At 33.5% G+C, this 21,557-nt stretch overlaps 1 protein-coding gene across 3 annotated transcripts in view; it reads left to right on the top strand.

Annotated features, from left to right (window-relative positions):
* Positions 1–7,506: 7,506 nt before the first annotated feature.
* Positions 7,507–21,557, top strand: part of LOC109815494 (uncharacterized) — a 47,522-nt gene continuing 33,471 nt past the window's right edge. Inside the window, exons 1-13 of one of the 3 annotated variants that reach the window (XM_020380238.3) lie at positions 7,507–7,809; positions 9,038–9,118; positions 9,212–9,349; positions 12,646–12,756; positions 12,849–12,899; positions 13,003–13,103; positions 13,859–13,952; positions 16,987–17,118; positions 18,095–18,355; positions 18,456–18,534; positions 20,373–20,464; positions 20,568–20,651; positions 21,266–21,340. In XM_020380238.3, the coding sequence (XP_020235827.1) occupies positions 7,645–7,809; positions 9,038–9,118; positions 9,212–9,349; positions 12,646–12,756; positions 12,849–12,899; positions 13,003–13,103; positions 13,859–13,952; positions 16,987–17,118; positions 18,095–18,355; positions 18,456–18,534; positions 20,373–20,464; positions 20,568–20,651; positions 21,266–21,340 (1,464 nt within the window). In that variant the 5' untranslated portion in view covers positions 7,507–7,644. Of the gene's footprint in view, positions 7,810–9,037; positions 9,119–9,211; positions 9,350–11,638; positions 12,011–12,645; positions 12,757–12,848; positions 12,900–13,002; positions 13,104–13,858; positions 13,953–16,986; positions 17,119–18,094; positions 18,356–18,455; positions 18,535–18,568; positions 19,756–20,372; positions 20,465–20,567; positions 20,652–21,265; positions 21,341–21,557 lie in introns of those variants that run through there. The other 2 variants (XM_020380242.3, XM_083070853.1) reach the window with 2 other exon arrangements.

Raw genomic sequence — 21,557 nt, 5'->3', positions numbered from 1 at the left:
CAACCTCTTGATTCCTCCAGTAAGTGATGGGTAGACACACACAAAGAATGCAAGAATGCAAAAGAAAATGCAAAGCAGAAATGGATTGGATTTTTTTCTTTGTGAACTTATACCCTTTTGTGCACACTTGTGCCATATGCATGTTATGCAATGATGCTTCTATGCTAATGCTTACAATGCAAATTTATTTTTTTACTTTCAAGAAATTAATCTATGCGCATTGATCAATGACATGGATTGTTAGCCTTTAGCTTTGTCGAATTCAGTGTTGCTTCTTGAACCTAAGGTTTGTGTAGTTCAGCCCTCTCGCTTGTACTGGATATGATATGTTAGCCCTTAGATTAGGTGTACCTAGACTCTGTTCTAGGACACCTCCATCTTCTCCTTGTGAGTGTTCACTATGCATACTCCGTGTATCTCTCAAATTTATCTTAATGCCATATAGGTCAAGAGGAAAGAGAGGAAGAGAATATATATATAATTTTTGTAAAACTTTTGGTAGGAAGGATTTTTTTCAAAAATGGTTTATAGAAGAATGGTTGGCCGAGGTAGGCTAGTGGTTTAGGCTGATGAACAAGCATATTCAAAGTGAGGAAATCATTTTCCGCGTTAGCTTATTATTTCCTCAGAGTTAAGCGATGACTTGGGATTGCATATTGATTAAATGATCTTCTCGAGCCGCCTTTCAGTTTTCAGCTCGGGATGCTGCTTTGTCCTAACTTTTGCCTAGGTTGTTTGAGATGTGTTCCCTAGCGGACATTTTCTTTTGATCCTTACTTTTGCCTACGTTACCCTTTTTAATTGTGGGTTGCCTAGCAGATCTTGCCCTAACTTTTGCGCAGCCCCCTTAGTGGATTTCCTGCCAGGCCTTTTTCTTTGCAGCATTTATGATCATTTTTCATTCCTTCATTTAAAGGGGGATGCCCTTGCACTGATTTCGTTTGGGCTTTTGTCCACAAGTCATGCCAAGTTTGATTGATCTTTATGTGTTTTTTTTTATGGTGTATAAAGCCGTTGTTTCTAATGACGTCCTTATTTCAAATGTACTTGTTCATTTAGGGTTTGTTGACGAGGCTTAGAGTAGATAAAAGGGAGAAGAGAAATGAAGTAGAAAAGTGTATGGCATTAAAATGGAATTTTCAATTTACACATGCCCATTTAATGTAGCTCGAGGGCCCGGGCATGCCCCGAGTTCGTGATTCATACACAAAGAAGTAGATGGAGGTTGCCCCTTAGAGAGGCCTAGGTTGCCTGACTGTAGGGCTAATCCTACACTTGCTTGGATGTGGCACTTCAGAAGTTCTCGTGTAGATGGAGGTCATTTGGCTTCTTTTCTCATGAAGGTGTTGTCAACCCATATCCTGAGCCTTTCCTAAGTAGGAATAGGTAGAAGTGATGATAGAGCTTTCCATGGAGTCTTCCTTTTCAAGAAGAACATTCAAGCTGTCTCTTGATTTTCAGCTCGAACAAACATTACTCTTTTTTTTTTTTACTAGAATGCCCTTTGCGGGTTTTCATTCTAGCAGCTTCTTGATAAGCAATGCTTCTCTCTTGTTGAAATCATCTTTCAAGAAAGCCCTATTCACTTTGCCTTAGTGTTTGAGGGATTCGCCTTCCTCGGGTTCTCTTTACTAGCTTACAACTTGTTAGGAGCGTGGATCCATCCATTCCTAGTCATCTCTCCATTCCACTTGGATTTCACGGTTGCACGACACGACTTTATCTTCTTAGGGCAAGAGTTGGCGTCTTAATGATTGTGGAGTTCTTTACCCTCAACTCTTTATGCATGGCTTGCTTCCATTACTTCCGATTAACGCACATAGGTTAATTTCCCTTGTTATTCTCGTTTATTCTTTTACCAGGAGGGATATGTTCTAAATGAATGTAATGCAAAATGTAGAGAAAGTTTAGAATAATAAATATCAGTCTCATTGATTTGTTTATTTGTGAATGCTCAAATAGATTTCAACAGTATTAAGTGAGAATCTATATTAGATTCTAAGAAGACTTACTTCAACAAATATATCAAAGTAAGGGCCCAACTATAGTATTTTTAAAGAATTGATTTGGGCTTTTCTCTATAGCGCAGATACTTTCGTATATTAGAGCATTCACTTTTCTTAACTTTCTACACATACGACAACCTAATCCTCCTTAGCTAATAAAATAAAATGAATGAAATTAATGAGCTAATCTAGAATGCATGTCATTTTTTTTCCTAATCTTTATCATGTTTCCATTATCTAAAGGGGAATGATGCATGGTAAATATGAGACTACCTATATTGATTTTTATTGATTTTTTTTACAAAAAGGAAACTACCTATATGATGTTAATGGAATGTTGACCTATGAATGTACAAAGGGGTATAAAATTTTATTATTATTATTTTATTATTATCATCTTTATTGTTTGCTTATTATAAAATTCCAATCCATCTTATTAGAATAAAATAATACAAACAAATGCACACACATATGCTCAATCAACGTACACCCACGAACGATCATGATCAAATCCTTGGTCTGTGGTCCCTGTCAAGAAAAGTGCATTGTATAGGACGGTTCTAAACTCGCTGGTTTTAAGGCCCCCAAGGTGCCCCCATTATAGGGACCCAGTATCTCTGTCGTCGTCACCTGGCAAACTCTAAGGTCTGTCGCAGTATTTCAGGCTAGAGTAACCAGTTATCACCTTGAGTGTGATTTTCGACAAGGCTCGCAAGCTCTAAGGCCAAACTTGGGCCGGTCGTACGTCAACCACTCCCTATGTGTAATACCCTCATGCACCCGGGTGTAGGGGGAACTGTTGTGTGCAAAGGTTTGTGTACAATTTATATTCCAAACATGTGCTGAATTTAAACAGGCAAACAGATATGAAAGCCAAATAAATAAAAAAAATAAAATAAAGGGAAAAAATATTTAAATTATTGTTTTTTTTAAAAATGCCAATTTCATCATTTATATGGGCCTGACCCTCTTAAAACATCCCCAGTGGAGTCGCCATCTGTCGCAACCCGAATTTTTTTTGATCTCGCGACTAATGGTGTAGACATCCTTTTAAAAGTCTCATCAATTAAGGAATGCCCGGGCACCAGACTAATCCTTAATTAATGGTTTTGAAAAATGAGTTCATGGAGTCGCCACCAATATTTTACTCAAAACATTGGAAAAGAAAAGGTTTTTAAAAATTCAATAATGGCCTTGATAACCAGAATTGGGTTCGGGGGTCAGTTACATGTAGGGAAGGTATTAAGCACCCCTACAGCGCCCTTAATTGGTACCCTATGATGAAGTTAGCATTATAAATTATAATAATAAAAATATTAAATCCCCTTTTTATTAATAATTATTTACATGCTTAAAATTTAAATTATACAATTAACCCTAAAATGTCTACATGATTATTTTTATTTAACTATTTATTATAGAGAAGAAATAAATAAAAAAGGGAGAAAAAGATTAACTGAAATACCTCTTGAATGAGCTCTATTGAATCTTCAAAACAGGAAGATTTTAGGTGCTTTGTGGCAACCTTTCACACTACAATGCCTCACAAAATCTCAAGAAATACAAAAGAGAAAGGGAGAGAGAAAAAGAGAGAAATTTCGTACTATAAGGAGTCTGGACGAAATTGTTGGAGTCCTGAGAAATGAGCTCCAACTGTCTATTTATAGACTTCAGAAAGGGTCCAGAACGGCCCGTTCCAAAATCGGAACGGCCCGTTCTGGACATGGCCGTTGCGTGTAAATTTTATAAATGGAACGACCCGTTCTGAAATTGGAACGGCTCGTTCCAGAGATTAAATTAACACATCCTTTGGTGGCCTGGAACGGGTGTTCCCAACAAGTATCTTTAGGCCTTTTTTATAACTTGAAACGACCCGTTCCAGTTTGGGAACGACCCGTTCCAATTAAAGTTTTAGCCCTCTTTTGAAGAGTTTGGAACGGCATGTTCCAATCTTCGAACGGCCCGTTCCAATTTAGGAACAGCCCGTTCCAAATTAGGGTTATTGGCCCTTTTAAAAACTTGGAACGGCCCGTTCCAAATTGGGAACGGCCTGTTTCGGTTTTTGGAATAGCCTGTTTCGATCTTCTAAAATTAGCTCTTTTTGGGTCTTCTAAAGTCCTATCTTGTCGTTTGCATGCTTCGGGAGCTCCTTCCCTTCATAACAGAGGTCCATTTCCTTGTTTGTATGTTCCCGGACGAAATTGGGTGTCTACAATGACATGTTTCTATTGGTTATTTGATATCTACTGTAGTGACATTATTAAGAAGGAAATTCAAATTTCAAATTGTAACTAGAGTTAGTAGTCTTGAATGCAAGTTAACCTAATATAGATTACATGTAACCATAGTTAGATTAACTTACACTACAAGCTATCAAACTCTGTAAATAACTTCCCCCTACACTTGGATGTCCACTTTTGAGTTGATAAAATTGAGTTTCAATTTTCTCTCTCAAAAGTTTTAGTTTTCTCATAGTAGAATTTTACTTTTTATGAACTTTTATCAAGGAATTCCTTCTTGTGACAAGCTCTTCTTCTCTTACTCATCTTCACCTCGAAGTGACACACTTTCACTCCTTTTCTTTCACCATTTTTGAATTTGTTGCAAGCTTTGGGCTCCATGGATGATGATTGGGAGCTTCAATAGAGCTAGTAAAAAAGAAACAACAAGCATCTCCTCCATTAGTTTCATCATATTTGGGTTTAGAGCTTAGGTTTATCCATGGAGGTTTCTTTTATACTTTTTCTTGTTGTCTAAGTATTCTTACATGTATAGTATAGTGTTTGTTGATTAGATCTAAATTTTGTATTCTATATGATAGATCTAAAAAAGTCTTGAAAATTTTTGCTTCAAAAGGTTTTTAGTTATACTTTATATGATCTAAATCTATTTGTATGACCTTAGGATTCTTGTTTTGTTAGTTTTCCTTTTATATTTTGACAGGTAATATGGTGTATGAATCATGATATAGTATTCACATGGTGTATATGTTTTTATTTTGAAATCTATGCAAAATGCTTATATCTTAGATGTTATGTGTAGTTTTTGTTTTGTCGTTACTTCTAGTAGTCCTTTTTGTTTTTGAATCTTGCAAAATATATGTTATAAGTGTTTGGATTAAATTAATTGATGTGCTTTTAGCTTATAATCTTTGAGTTCATGAATGTTATTAGTTCATTAACATGTTGCTAGTAGCCTTAGGTTTCCATGTCTTGTAGTTATCACTATTTCTTGTTTCCTTATTTTTTGGTTCAATTTGATTTCAAACTTTTGGTGAATATTTTAAACTCTTGGGGATGCTGAAAAATATTATTTGAACTCTCTCTTTAAAGTGCAAAAAGTTTGAAAACCAAAGGCTTAAGCAAAAATAAGAGTAGTAGCAATATTTTGACCAATTTTTGGAGTCCTTTTGAATTTTTGCACTTCTAAGCCTTTTGCAATTTTGAGTTTCTTTTGTTGGAATTTTTTTTGACAAAATTACAGCAACTAAAACAAAAGAAAAGTAGTCACAAATTGCTCTAAAATAAAGAAAAACAAAAGTGTAAAAAAAAGAAGAGAAAAAAAAATAGAAAAGAAACAAAATACAAGAGAAAAGAGAAAAATATTTGTGATAAAAAATATATGTGGAACATTTTGTGAAAAAATAAATTAAAAAATGCTTGTCACATTTCATTTCATTCAAATTTGCATTTAATTTGGAAGTGGATTTGAATCTTTTCTTGATTTTGTAATCAAATTCTTAAACCAATCATAAGATTATTCCTTTGATGTTCTATCTTCCAAAGAATACCTTAATCTTAGTTGGTCTATTTTCTTGTAATTGTTTGAGTTTGTTACATTTAATCTCATTTGAGTTTAACTTATTTTAATTGTGTTTTTATTGTTTGTTTCTAAAATTTTCTCTAGTGCTCTTGTGGTGTGACATTTCTTAGTGAAGGTAATCAAGGCACTTGCCACAAGGTAGCATCTTGGAATGTTGATGAAGGCCTAGGAGGATTGGCTCCTTGGTTGAGGCTATCTTTTGAAAGAGTTTGAAGACCAAAGACTTTGGAGAGGAGTGTAAATACTAGAAGCTCTTACACTAATGAGTTTGTTCATTTTGTAGGAAAAGACTTGGAAGATTTGAATACTTGTTGCACTTTATTTTACTTTTTGGTTTTAATTTCTCTATAATTCATTTCTTGTGAAAGTCTTTTGCTTGGAAGTGGTTTTGAGAGGTTCTAAGTGCCTACTCAAAACTTCCAATTTGTGTGTAATTTTTGTTTAGTAATTCGTTACTGCTTGTGAAAGTGTGTTGGGAAACTCACAAGTATTCACCCAAACTTTCTCATATAGCCATTACATTCCTTTACTTTCTCTTAACTTTTTTTTTTTCTTGCCAAATGTTAGGGTATTTAAGAGGTTCTAAAGACTTATTAGAACACATTAGATTGCATTTCTCTTAGACTAGGGAAAATCTTTTTCTAACAAGTACATCATGCCTAAGAATACTTCACACACTTCTCAAAGTGATAGCAACTCTAGTTCATGTCCAAACCTTGAAAAACTTATGGGTGTAAAAAAGCAACTTAAGCTTTGGAGAAAAAAGAAATGTTAGAAAAAGAAATAAAATAGATAAAGATGGAAGAGATAGAGACACACATAAAGCTTGAGATTAAACAATTTAGAGAACAACAAAAACTTTTAGAAAAGAAAAACAAAAAAAAAATGGTAATAACTTACATAGTAGGGGTTCTTCTAATAACCCTAGTTTGAGTCATCATGATAGTTTATACATGAGTGACCACTACCAACAAGAGCCTAGAAATCATAAGCTTAAAAGAGAGCATAAAGTATGAGAATTCAAAGTAGATCTCCCCCACTTCTATGGGAAGGATGATGTAGAGGCTTTTCTAAATTGAAAAATTAAAGTAGAACAACTCTTTGCTTATCACAAAGTGAGTGAAAAGGAAAAAGTTTCACTGGCAACCCTCAGGTAACAAAATTATATAAAAATAAATACTATATTTAAATATATAAATTATATTTAAAATTTATACAAATAAATATTTTTAAGTATATAAATTATTTTTTAGATTTATGATAAATAATTAATATTATAACAAAAAAATTTATTTTTATTTATTAATAATTTATTTTAAAATATTAATATATAATTCATAAATAATTATAAAAATTAATAACTAAATTAAATAATTAATCAAAAGAATTCTTACAAACCTTCTTCTTAAACACTTTCACGTCAAATAGCAATCAGTGGTTAATATATAGAAGATTGATAACTCAATGAACCAAAAATGATTTATAATTTAAAAAAATATTAAAAATAATTCCTCTAAAGTAAAAGTAAATTAAACATTATTTAAAAAATAAAAATTAAACACCGAAACAAACAACGGAACATTAAACCATAACAAGCGTCATTTTTTTTTCTTTGAAAAAAAAAAAAGAGATTGACCATTTGTCCTCTTCCAACAGTATTTAAAGCTGGGTCTGTCAGCGAGAGGCAGCGAAAGGGGCCATTATTTTTTCCTGTATTCTATTCCAGTGTTGCGTTGCGTCTTAGTGAGTGACACTGCGACAAAACGAAGGCGCAAAAGCGAAACTCGACGCGTTTGAATCTCGTCTCGTTCTGATAATGGAGGTGGAGTTGGAGCCTCGCGTGAAGGCTCTTTCGTTCAAAGTGAAAGCCATGTCCAGAGAATCGCCGTCGCAGAAAGCGCTCCACGTTCTCGACACCGACCTCCGCACGCACTGGTCCACCGCCACCAACACCAAGGAATGGATCCTTCTGGAACTCGATGTTCGTTCCTCTCTCTCTTCGTTGCCGCTAAACATTTTTTTTATTTAATTTTTTGATGTTTCTCACATCTTGTTGTAATTATAATTGTTTTCGTTCGTTTTTGTAATGCTGTGCTCTCTTGATAGGCGGTGAATGATGTTTCCTTCGGTTGGGATTTCAACTCTAGGGTTGCTTGCAGAGGAAGGATTTTTTTTTTTTTTGATTTGATGCGTAAATGAGTGAAACTACTGCTTAGGTTTTGCGCTTTTGCTCTGTTTTTTCAGTGTTTCACTGTTTGTGTTGGGAGGGAGTAATAATAATAATAGTCGAAGATAAATTCAGCATTCTGAGTTTATTATTTTTATTTAGTACATGTAGTTTCATAAACTTTGTCTTTTAGTCCTTATTATAGTAATGGAAGGTAGTTTCATGAACTTTTTCGTCCGTTACTATTAGTACCAAGAGTTAATGTTTATGAAACTATAGGGGAAAAGAAAAAGATGGGAAACATAGAATGTATTGAGACTAAAATGAAATATTTTTAATTATAGGGTAAAAGGTAAAGTTTATGAAACTACAAGGACTAGAAAAGTAATTAAACTTTTTTTTTTCTGTTTGGTTTTGTAAGTTTTGAGCAGTAACTTTAGGAGTATAGGATTTTGGCTGATGTGGTGGAGTAGTGATGTTGAAATTTGAAAATGAGAAGGGAGGGTTTATTGTGTTGTCTACATAGGATTGATGCCAAGAGTGGTTTGTTTGTTTGCTCGGAGTTGAGTGGTTCAAGTTTGGAAGCAGTTGGGCATTTGTGGTGTTTTGCATCTTGTGTAATTTAGATGTGATGAATGGGAGGGTGGCTGATGTGGATGAGTCAAATAGTGGCTCTGCTGAGCAGGAGATGGGAACAAAAGTGTTGGTGTTGCTAGGCCTGGGAGTAACAGAATGAGGAAGCGTAACAAAACTCTTAGAGGACTATGTTGGTGATTGAGGGTAACTGGGTAAGAAATGACATAGTGAAGGGGAAGGAGCAAGAAAAGGGGCATTGAGGATTGTGTAATTTCTCCTTCTGGGCTTATCCCTTTTCTCTTCTGTTTTTTCTTATTATGTTGAGGCTATAGTTTAATGGTCTCTTGTACCAATATGCTGAAAATACGATGAATTGAATTTCTGTTTTTCTCTGCTGTGCTTTAATTCCCTTATTAGATTAACTGCTGTCATTATATTAAATAGCAGTTACATTTCTTTGTTGCAGGAGCCTTGCCTATTGTCGCATATACGTATTTATAACAAGTCTGTACTTGAGTGGGAAATTGCGGTCGGCTTACGTTACAAGGTTAGTGGCTGAAAGTTGTCAAACGATGATCTTTGGCCATTCAAGATGATAACACCATGTTCTGTGCTTTACTGATTCTTTTTTGCTTCCCAGCCAGAGACATTTCAGAAAGTTCGTCCACGTTGTGAAGCACCTAGACGAGACATGATCTACCCTACAAATTACACTCCATGCCGATATGTGAGGATATCTTGTTTGCGTGGAAATCCCATTGCCATTTTCTTTGTTCAGGTATACTATAAAAGATTTACTGTTTCTGCTCTTCATCATTTGCTATTATTCTATAATATTGAGTTAAATCCTATCTATGAAGCCTACATGCTTAGTACGACATGGGTACGAGGGGATACAAATTTTTTGTTGAAATTAAGGATATGATACAATATAGTTACGTTAAAAAAATAGAAAATTTTATATAAATATAAAATATTGGTAAGAAAAAAGAGAAATTTGTCTCTGTAGAGTACGCATATTAACTTTTAAAGGTTTTCTCCATTTAAAAATTTTAAAACTAAAAATAAAAATTTAAAATATTAATAAAACGAACATTTGGATAAAAAAACATATCCAAGCCGTATCACATGTTGTAAAACTGTATCCAACCACTGTGAACTGTAACAGAGCTGTATGTATCCAATAATTTTTTCTAAATAAAAAAATAAAAAATAATTTGATACTCCTTGGATACATATGTTGGTGTATTCGAGCCGTATTGGTGTCTGATATGGGCATGACACCGATACTTTTCCATTTTTGGAGTATCCGGGCTTCATAGAATCCTATAGAACTGTTAGATATTTTGTCTTCATTTACGTTAGGCCATTTGGTTAATTAGGTAGGAGAATGCTCTCCAATTATTTTTTTTTTGATGTATACTTTTTATATTTTTTAATTGTTTCTTTTAAATTAAGTCATAATGTTCTTGTAAGGTACACTACTGTTATTTTAGTTCGTCTAGTAAAGGGATGTATAGTAGTCCTCATTCTTCTGCGTGTCTGTTGTCCTTCTTTTGGAATAAAACAACCTCCTTAAACGAGTGAAGAAGAGTGAAAACATCATACATAGAGAAAACAACTAAAAAGCATCTTCAATAAAATGACTTAAATCCAGCCCTTTAGCATGTCTACCTGATGAACTTTTAGTAAGAAGCCATGCAGTGTGCTGAGACCAAATAGAGGACTTGATATATGCATTTCTGTCCCTAAGCATCTCTATGGACAAATAATTTGTTTGAAATCTGAGCATTCCTCTCCAGCCAAATACTACAAAGAGCAGCCTACAAACTGCTATGCCATAATATTATGCTGTTTCTCTGTTCTTTTTAAGTAGTTTGTTATTTAAAAATAATGCTTTTACCGCTGAATCAATTGCTATAGTGTCTTGTGTCAGAAACAAACTCACTAGTGTACTAGTTGTTGCTTTTGTCATGACATGATGCTTTAATAGATTCTTTTGGCTCTTTTCTTGTAAATCCATCCGTCTTGTCACCTAATCTTGTAAGTAATAATTTTTGAGCTCCCTCTATGATCAAGCAAGGTTTCAAATCCTAGATAGCAGAGTTGAGTGGCCGAACCCGAAAACGCTATAGCAGTATAGCATATAGTGGGACAGCCGCTATTCTAGTATCTTTATATAGTTTATATAATGCAAACTACATGCATAATTAATTGTAACTCTACACAGAATCATGCATTAGATGAATTAAATATGTAACAAGTCTCCTCATAGTGACACCAACAAAATACTGGATTTTAATAAGTTTCTTAAACAAAAGCCTCTCCTGAAAACAGAGGAAGAATAGTCACTGGAGAAGAAAACAGAGGAAGAAATGCTGTCCTGGAAAAAAGCCTCTCCTGAAAGTTGTAGGTAGAAACAGATAAATTTGAAAGGAGAAGTAAAAACAGCCTTATCCTGTACAATGTTATGTGTTTCGAACATGTTCAGAGAGTCAATCAAATAAAAAAATAGAATGTGTTCAGAGAACATTCTCCAAAAAAGGCAAAAAAAGGACTGTGTTCTGAAACATGAAGGACTATCGGGACAAAGGACTGTGTTCTGAAACAGTAAGGACTATTGGGACAGTGTTCAGAAAAAGGAGGACTGAGTAAAAAGTTAAAACAGTTTTTTAATTAAATATAATAATAAAAAACTAAAGTTCCTCAATTACCCTTATAATAAAAGCCCAAATGGTTATGTTAGCATTTTTGGAAGTAGCAGTGCTAATGCGATCGCTACAGCTGTGATTCTGGCTGCTATGGCTGTGACGTTGAAGGTGCTGCTATGGAGGTTCCGATTGTGGCAGTAGCTGCTGCCCCCTTCTATGGAGCTATCCAAGTGCTGTAGCTCGCTATTTTCATTCCTTTGTTCAAGTGCCATGTCTGGATGGCAATTCTTAATAGGATTATCTCAAATGTGCTTTGTGTACATCATGCCAGTTCTTTACTTATAACGTCAATTAACATGTGTGTCACATTCAATTTATGTTTAGAAAATGGTGACATACCTATTTCTGCATTTCAGTGAGGCAACCTTTTGTGGGTTTTGATTAGCACTGGGTGTGAATGAGCTCCATTGAGCAGTTTCTGATGGTTGGTTCAAAGGTTTTGCATGATTAGGGAGGCCAAAATTTTTGTGACATTGTGCTGGAGGGATCACATCCATCTTTAAGGGTGTGCCTTTAATCTTAAATTCTCTTTGGGATAATGTTATGTTCTTACTCTCTCTGTTGTTTTCCTTCAAAGTCTTTTTATGAGTACAGTCATTTAGATGAAGAGAAGAAAATTACAGAAAATTTGGAGGATAAGGGATTCTCCTTACATTAAGGGAAAATATGAACAAGAAAAAAATCAATAGAGCAGTGAAGCCCTCCACATGCCTGCTCCAAGCTTGGAGGTTGTGTCTAAGATTCACCAAATGGACTAAAAATGCTTATTCATTCACAAGTGTGTGTGTATGCGTATGTGTATGTATATTCTTTTAAGTGATTGATGTGTTGTATTTTCTGTTCACATCATTAGCTTCTCTTTGTGAAATTTCTGTTACTTATGTAGAAAATTGATTTTTTAAATTAATAAGTAGAAAAAAGCTGGGGAGAGGGACGAAAATACACGAGACACAAAACCAATGCCTGAAGAATACAAACCATAAAGGGAACTGTTTTGAAGCTAATCTATGTGAAGCTGCACTTCAAATCCCTCCAAAGATTTTCAGTTGACACACACCTAAACATGAACATTTTCTTGAATATGTCTTGCAATCTATCCTGTCCCACAAATAGAAACAGTGTATACCAAAAGCCTTCTCATAAAACACATCTAGGAAAAGTTTTGAATGTTTTTGCTCCCTCAAAGCACCTGTTGTGTTCTGCATGTGTTTGTGTTTTTTTATCTACTCTGAGAATTCTGTAGCCTACATCTTGTTGTACTCTTCTCTCTTTCTGTTTTTAACACAACTTACTATTATGAAAATAAAGTTTCATTTGGTTGTAACTTGTTACTGAGCTTGTTTTTACAACCTGTCTTTTGCAGCTAATAGGAGTTCCTGTGGCTGGTCTTGAACCTGAATTTCAACCAGTTGTTAATTACTTGCTACCTCAAATTCTATCACACAAACAGGATCCTCATGATATTCGTCTCCAGGTGGATAACATATTTGCTGCCATTAACATGTTTATTATGTAGTGTATTTATTCTATTATTCTTCTTTTCTTTCTGATGTTTCATTGTAATAGCTGTTGCAAGACATGACAAGTCGGTTGCTTGTTTTTCTTCCACAACTAGAGGTAAACTCGAGCATTTTTACTTTCATGACTATTCAATTCCTCTTTTTTCTTCTGTTTTTTGATGCTTTTGTTAGGTTATTCAGCATTGTTTGTAAAACTGCAGACAGACCTTTCAAGCTTTCCAGATAGTCCTGAGTCTAACCTCCGATTTCTTGCCATGCTTGCTGGTCCTCTTTATCCTATTCTTCATGTGGTGAATGAAAGGTTAGTTTGCTTTTTATTATTTTATATCTTCTTCACTGAACAGTTATTTTTCACTAATTGGAAACTTATTTGGTTTGGTTTCTTCGTTAATACATAGGCTATATATTCTGCTTCTTGTCATGCATTGTAAGTTTAATGAGTTTTCTGTTTGGAAAGTAAGCTATTTGATTTTGGGCTGCACAGTGCCCAAAGAGCTCAAAAAAATTATGTAGCAGAAATGCAACAATTAAGGTGGATGAGGAACATAATAGAAAATATCAGATTAGGAATGAATGTGTTTGGGTGGAAGTTGGGGTAGCATTGATTGATGGCCAGACAGAGACTTGTTTTGTAATGGTTTTTGGTCACATGAGAAGAAGACCCATAAAGTCAGTGGGACAAGTGGATCAAAAGGAAGATAGTCCTGTACTTCAATTCAATTTGGCCAAGCGACCACAGAAAGTTTTTGGAGAAATCTTTTAAAAAGGCCATAGTTTGTAATGGTTTTATTGAGAACTTTTTTTTTCTTTAATAATTTTTTTTCTTATAGAAGTTAATGCTGTTAAATGATCCATGTAGCCTACTATACATATGGGATTTGGTGTGATTGTGTTTTTTTGGAAACTACTTCATGTGGTTCTTCGTTGAAAATTGACATGGATTCCATTGCTAAACCCAATAAGTCATTTGAAGCTTTTCAAGCAGACATCATGTTTATTTGTGTGTGCATGTTTGCAATTCATAGTTTCTCTAGCACAAATAATGTGTTCTTACAGGACAACTTCAAAGCCTCCTGGCAATATGACTGATCTTGATGTCTCCAAAAGTAGTCAACTGTCACCTACCCTAACTGTTTCCTCTAACTTTGAGGTACCTTCCCCTACCCTTTATTGTTCTGCTCTCTTGTTGTTTTGCCGTATTGATAGTATGGTTATTATTTGTGCTACAACATGTTTTTCCATATTTTGATTTTCACAGGATAAGTTTGTTTCAAGCCCAAAATTTGCATTTTTGCTTAATCACTATAAATCTTGTTTTCTTTAGTCTCAATAAGAAAAATTAATTTAATTAGAGAGGACAAATAAGATACAGAAGCAGAGGGTACAATATTCTCCTGAAGTAGCTACCTAATATTAAAAATGAGAATTTTTTTTTGCTGAAAGTGAGTAAAGCTTATCATCTTCATCATATATCTGACAAAGAAACCCACTTCAACAAGCCACTAGCTAATCACCTCAAAGAAGCTAGGAATGCCACTTCATCACATTGAAATGGTAACTACTAGACTAACTGCTTGTATACATGAATGTTGTAACAGACCTTGCCAAAAACATATAAAATGGCATATATAAAGAAGTTGTTCGAAGCCCTTTGGACAATTGTTTTTCCCTCAAAATATCTGAAACTTTGTGGCACATGATTCCCACAACCTCAAGGATTGGATAATGTTGAGCACTATTTTTCTATCTCAAGAATAATTGGATGTTTTATGGGTTAATGTGAGTTCTACTAGTGACGGAAAAGGGAAAGCTTAACAATAACAGTGGTGAAATTAACCATGAGAATTGAATAGGGAAGATGTAAGGGAAATTGATTTCACTTGCTCTATTTAGATTTACTTAACTTGAATCAATTTGTTAACCTTCATAAGGGATTCTATTTTCTAAGCTTAGAAATGATCAATTCCTTGGAGAGTTTGTTCAAGGTTTAGAAATTTATTCTTGGGTATGGAAGTTTCAAAAGTTCTTTCCTTGGTATTGTTCATGTCCATGAAAGTAACAATACCTTATTTTGCTTCATTTTTATTCTGATGGTGAGGGGTGGGAAATTCATATTCTCAAGAGAATATGAAAAGTTATCCTCTAATCCAATTATAACCCAGGAATGCAACATCTTACTTAGAAACAAATGCCCCCTTAATATATAGTACGCTTCTATTACCCATAACCTATAGTCAACATGAATGACTGTTAGTCAAGTAGCCTCGTGTAACTTAAGAGGGGGGGGGGGTGAATTAAGTTATCTAATTTTTCTTCTCTTTTTAAGTTTTTCTAACTTCTTTCTTATAAAAGCAATATCATAAACAAATTGTATGTAATGATGCAAAAACTTCACAACAAAATTAAAAGTATAGGGAAAGAGAATTGCAAACTTGATTTTATACTGGTTCGGCCAACCTTGCCTACATCCAATCCTCAAGTCTCTCACTTGAGATTTTTCACTATGCTTGTAACCTTTACAAGACTCAAATTGTCCAACACCTAGGAATTCCCTTTCCTCGTGTTGAGAATCACAGACCACCAAGGAGAACAACACTTTCTCCTTTACAAATCAATAGATGAGATGAATGAAGTAGAACAACTCTCTTTGAAGAGTGGATTTTACACTTGTTGATCTAGTAGAACTCTTTAGATAATATTTGCAAATGATTTTGGCCAAGTGATTGTAAAGATAATTTTTCACAATTGAGTTCGTAACCTTTTTCTGAAAAATTATTGGTATTTATAGATGATTGTTTCATAGGTCATGACTTTTCATGAAGAGTTGTGACTTTCTAAAATTTTTCAGAAAATAGGCTCTGGTAATCGATTACAAGATTTGGTAATCGATTACAACAGTTTAATTTCAAGTTGTTTGAAACGTTGTAAAATTTAAATTCAAATTTCGAAATTTTTATCTTCTGGTAATCGATTACATGGAATGGGTAATCGATTACCAGAGCACGATCGATTACATGTACTGGTAATCGATTACCAGACTGCTAAAAACAATAATTACCTTATTAAAACTTAAAATATAGAAAACCTTTATTTTCAAAACCTTATTAATATAAAAGATTATATTTGGGTTTTCTTGAAATTCTTTATTTTAAATGGCCAAGAATCTTATGCAATATTTCTAAAAATTTCTTTTTACATATAAAGCTAGGTTGACAAGACTTATCTAAAATACTTTGAGATTTTTGTTTCTTGATCACCTTGCTTTAACTTGACCTCTTGTTTTCTATAATTTCTTTGGCATCATCAAAATTCTTTACATACGTTCTTCCACAATGACCTATTGAAAGAAAAAGGAAAATCAATCTATGACATTGCTTAACAACAACTTGACTAATACAATGCATCCCCAAATCTATAATAATCAAGGTAATTTAATGCAATAGCTCATTGAACCCTAATTTTGCACTTGAAAGAACAATCGAGAGATCAATCTATGACTAGTTAATTCATAGGAAGCATTAAATATAGGATTAATCCCTCATTAGAGGAATAATTTTAATAGTGTCGAAGAATAGGAAAGTGTCAAATTCAGATCCAAGTACAAATCAAATCAGAGCAAGATTCAACACTCCCCTAAGAGAGATTGATAGTAATTAAAACAAAAATGGGGGATGAAGAGAAAAACTCCATGGATTGATGAGAATTGGGAGGTCTCCTTCATAGCCCTAATTAACCCTTGAATTCATTTCTTTTTGGGTCTTCAAAAGTTCAGAAATGCCTTCATAATGCCCTGTCTATTTATATCTGAAACTGGAATCTGAAAATTAATTGTCAGCACTATAACACCAGCTTTCTGGTGCATCAGTGCTTACATATTCAGAATCATCCAATTAAGGTTAATTTTCTCTCGCTTAATCTTGTTAAGTATGACGTTAAGTGATTCCTTACAGTATACTTGGGGAAGGAAAAGGTATTGTTATTGGTGATGTTTTATCAGTTGATACTGGACAGACAATTTTTATTTTTTATTTTCAGTTATTTTAAATTCTAAAATCCCACCCATTCATATTCTTGGTTTCTTCTACTTGCTTTACATTACTTACCCTGCCTGTATTTGTTATTAAGTGATGGTCATTCCACGTGTATAACCCTTCTGTCTACAACATTTTTCTTTTTTCATGCAGCCAAGGAGATCACGAAGTGCATCACCTTTAATTTTATCTGCATACCGTGCCATAGTTTTTAGGCCAGATGCAATTTTTGTGCTTTTGAGAAAGGCATATAAAGATTCTGATCTGGGCTCTGTTTGTAGAATGGTATATCTCTCTCCTATTAGTTGTTTATGCATTAAATATTTTTTTTTATTAATTTTGTAATTATCTTGTTATCATAATATAAAAATAATGTTAAATAAGTCTCTAAATTACTTCAATAAACATTTTTTTAAAGAAATTTTATACCTTCAATTTTTAGAATATTGATGTGGTATAAATATTTAACAGACTGAATAAATAATTTAATTTTTAAATTAAATTATAAAAATTTATTAAAATATACTGCAAAACTTCACTGCCTTTTTTTTTTGTTTCAATTTCTATTGTTACATTATACTTAGTTTTTAATCCTCAAAATATTTTAACATTGTACTGCTACAACAATAAAAATCGGAAGAATACTAACAATATATAATCCTTTAATATTTTATCTTGATGTCTCATTTTTTATAAATGACATAAAAAGTATATTATAAAATAATTTATAACTTAAACTAATTTAGTACTTGAAGTCTAAATTATGAATTGGTTCATCCAAAGATTCACTTGAGATTAATTTAATATATTAATTATTTTTAAGATATTAAACAAGTCTTCGAATTAATTTTTTTTCTTAATTTTTAATGTTTATTTGATATATTGCAATCTTCACATAATAATAAAATTGACGTTAGGTAAATGTGTAAGAAACTAAAACAGTTTAGTCTTTTTTAATAAACTATAATATTCAGTTTTTTTAATACATAATAATATGAATATCATTCTGATTATTATCATAATTAATAAACTTTAAACAATTAATATTATTAGAAAATACATGATTAGAATAATATTAAATTAATAAAATAAAATTTAAGAAGTAAATAAACAAACATGCATTGCATGGATCAATAATCTAGTTCAGATAATTTCTATTTTACTTTTGACCATAAAGGGAAATATGCATCTTTTTCTTGTTTCTGTGCTCAATCAATTGTTGCTTATGGGTTTTTTGGGTATATATTTACCTTTATTTCAGGCATCTAGAATTATGCAGAAGCTCATAAATCCTGATACTGAGCAAGATGTGTCAAACCCTCGAGATGAAGTAACATCTCTTACGGAAGATAAATCAAATTTGGAACTGTCTAGTCCTTTCACTTTAGTTGATTATTCAAACCTCTTGGGTGAGGAGTTCCGGATACCAGATGAGCAGTGGGATTGCAGCTATCTTAACATATTAGATATGGCAGCGGTGGAAGAAGGGATCTTACACGTTCTTTATTCTTGTGCTTCACAGGTTCCTTTCAATTAAATGATATATAATTCCTTGGTGCAAATTATATTGTCAAAATTTGCAAGTATTTTGTGTACATTGTTTAACATGCTGCAATTTACAGCCTGTTCTTTGCAGCAAGTTGGCAGAAAGATCTTCAGACTTTTGGGTTGCACTGCCACTTGTTCAAGCTCTGCTGCCAGGTTAAGTTTTACTAATTAGTTGTGCTTGCGTTTAGTAACAAAATCACATCATAATAAAGTCATTCTGGCATCATTCTGAAATACTGAAAATTTTGAAATGGAAATCTAGTGGTGACCTATTTTACCTATTTGAGAGATGCAAATGCTACTTTGGCTTAATTGTACTCTTTGTCCTTATATTTTAGCCTATGCATGATTTTGGTTCCCCTAGTTCTAATTTCTTGCATTTAGTCTTTGTTTCTCAATTGTTAAAATTATGCCCCTCACCTCAAATTTTGTCAAATAATTAGCAGCAACGTCATGAGGTGTGATGTATCACTGATTTGTTTAGATTATTGGCAAAGATATACCAATATAAATATAAAAAACAAAATGTTAAAATGAGACAAATGCCTTTTCTTGTTTTTCATATGTATATTTAAGTATTTTATGTATTTATTTTCCTTTGTTAATCTATGCAAATGAATGTCCTGTTACACCTGTTACATTCCATGAATTATTGGATTAGTTGGAAATTGTAAAGCAGTACTTACTCAGTGCTGTTGCTTTTCTGCCTGTCATGTCCCATGGCTGTTTGGCTCCTTTTTTGGCTTCATTTTACTTTCATAACATTAAGAGGGAGAAAGGTGTCTGGCTTCATGTATTTTCCAATGAATGAAATCTGGCCCTGCAGCTCTCCGAGACACACTGGCCCCAATTTATTCTAGTCATACCATGTCCACAGTCTCTCCAATATCTCCAGCTGCATGAACTTCCATTTGTGTCAATCTCTGGCTTTGTCAAATCTCCAACTACATTAACTTCCAACTGTGTCAATCTTCAGCTGTTGTTAAAGATTTCATTGGTCCTTGTCTGATCTGATCCTTTGTTATCAATCACACACAATAGTGCTGCGATTATGGTGGAGTGGATTGGAACGGTTCCTTGCCACTCTTCCAAGGCCAGTCATGTTGTGCATTTTGCGGTGAATAGTGAGCAGAGCGGGTGCTTTTCAGAGAAGGCGTCCAATTTCATGTTTCTTGTTTTTTTGCTGTAGAGCACCTGCACCTGCATCTTGCTTCTGTTTTGAATTTCTGCAACATCTTCCGGCTTCCTCACTCATCAATCTCTGTTCTGCTTGTATTCTACAACTTCCGGCATGGCAAAATGATTGAGTGAGGAGGTGGTGCTGATTTTTCTAAGGAGGTTTCCTAACAGATATGCAGCTTGCAGATGAATGGGGTAGCTTTGTTCCATTGACGATTTCTCTTTTTCTGCATTGCTTTATTTTTACTTTCTGTTTTGTAGGTTCTCTTATTGTTCTAATATATTGCTTCTAAACAATATATTGCCAGTTTTGTTATTCAATGGTGTGGCAACCTCAATTTCTGTTGTTTCACATTTTGGTATCAAAGATATCATTTAAGAAAGTGAGAGATTATTCTCCTTCATTAATTTAGGTTTTAGCAAAGATGAAAATTTACTTTCCTAAATCAGTTGTTTGGGGACATAAGCATCCAGTTGTCTTACATTTTAACATCAAAAATCACATTTGGGGATGTTAGGGATTTATGATATTTCTAAATAAAGCTTTGTGAAAATTGAAGTATGGAAATGTGCTGATCTGTTCGACTCATGTTATTATTTTATTGATTGATATATTACATTGCTTACAAGAGAACTTGATCTTGTTCCTATAATTTTTTAATTAAAATATTATTTAAGAAGAAATTTAATTTATAGTTGGGACACATTATCTTCAGTTTTCTTGATTAATAAGTTTGTCATAGTTAATTACAATTGCTTTTATAAACTGCTTTATTCAATGTTGTGCTTTTGCTTTGCTGGAATTTTTGTAGCTCTACGCCCATGGGTGAGCAATTCTTATGATGCTGTTGATGACACTTTTTCTCAGTGGAAGCAACCTATTGTACAACAGGCCTTATCTCAGGTTATATTTCAAAGGCTTTTATAGACCCAACAGGCTAAATGTATTTTTTGTATTCTTTGTGGCATCTTAAACTTTGTTCTCTTGATTACGTGTATATGTGCAGGTTGTTGCTACTGCAACATCAGCAACATATCGCTCGCTTGTTCAGGCTTGTGCTGGTTATCTGTCTTCATACTCGCCATCTCATGTTAGTCAACCAATTATTTCTTAATTTTTATTTAGAATCTTTTTGTATAATTTGTAGTCTTCTGCTTGATTTGTGAACTATATAATTAATTGTATTGTTTCTTTTGTCAACTATTTGCTTTCTTTTATTCCTTGATATTTGGATGTGAAAGCAGTTTATTATAAGTTTGATTAAGTTTCGATTGATAAAAGTAAAAATAATTAAGATGATAAGGAAAATGGTGAAGCCATTGGTTCTCCTAGCAATGGAAAAAATAAGTTGAGTTCTTATCTTATTATTGGTAGTCTGGCGTTAAGGTAGATAATGTGTTCCTAGCTCAGCGGTTGAATCCCAATAACTTAAATCAAGGGCAAGAAGAAATAATTGCTTCAGTTTTGTGAATGAGAAATTTGAGGTTTTATTCATGTAGTTGTGAGCTTTAACAATTTTCTGCTATGAATTCTGTAGTAAATATTGCTAGTGAAATTATAAAATGGATGAAAGTAGTTACACATCCTTCGTAAATCAAAAAATTATAAATGTTGGCACACCAACTTGGCTGAATTTCAGGTTCTACATAAAATAATTTATTCTCTTCTGGGTCAGCAGCTGATTTGAACTTAACTTTTGAATAGGCTAGGGCTGCATGTGTACTTATTGATCTGTGTTGTGGTGTGCTGGCACCGTGGATGACTCAAGTGATTGCGAAGGTACACTAGAACCCAATTCTTTGTTTCTTGAGATATTTTCAGCAATGTTTTTTGTCAGTTATTTTTATCTTCATCATCATTATTATAATACCAAAAACTGGTGTTGATTTTTGGTCTGTCCTCATCATGTTTAAATTTCATGCTTTGGTTCTTGCTTCACAATCAGCTTATCTGTTATATTTTTCAGGCATTTTGATTAATACGAGTGTTATAGATT

The sequence above is a fragment of the Cajanus cajan genome, chromosome 3, assembly GCF_000230855.2.
Source record: "Cajanus cajan strain Asha chromosome 3, NIPB_CcT2T_4, whole genome shotgun sequence".
In the NCBI taxonomy this organism is placed as follows: Eukaryota; Viridiplantae; Streptophyta; class Magnoliopsida; order Fabales; family Fabaceae; genus Cajanus; species Cajanus cajan.
This window is presented reverse-complemented; position numbering and strand designations above follow the sequence as displayed.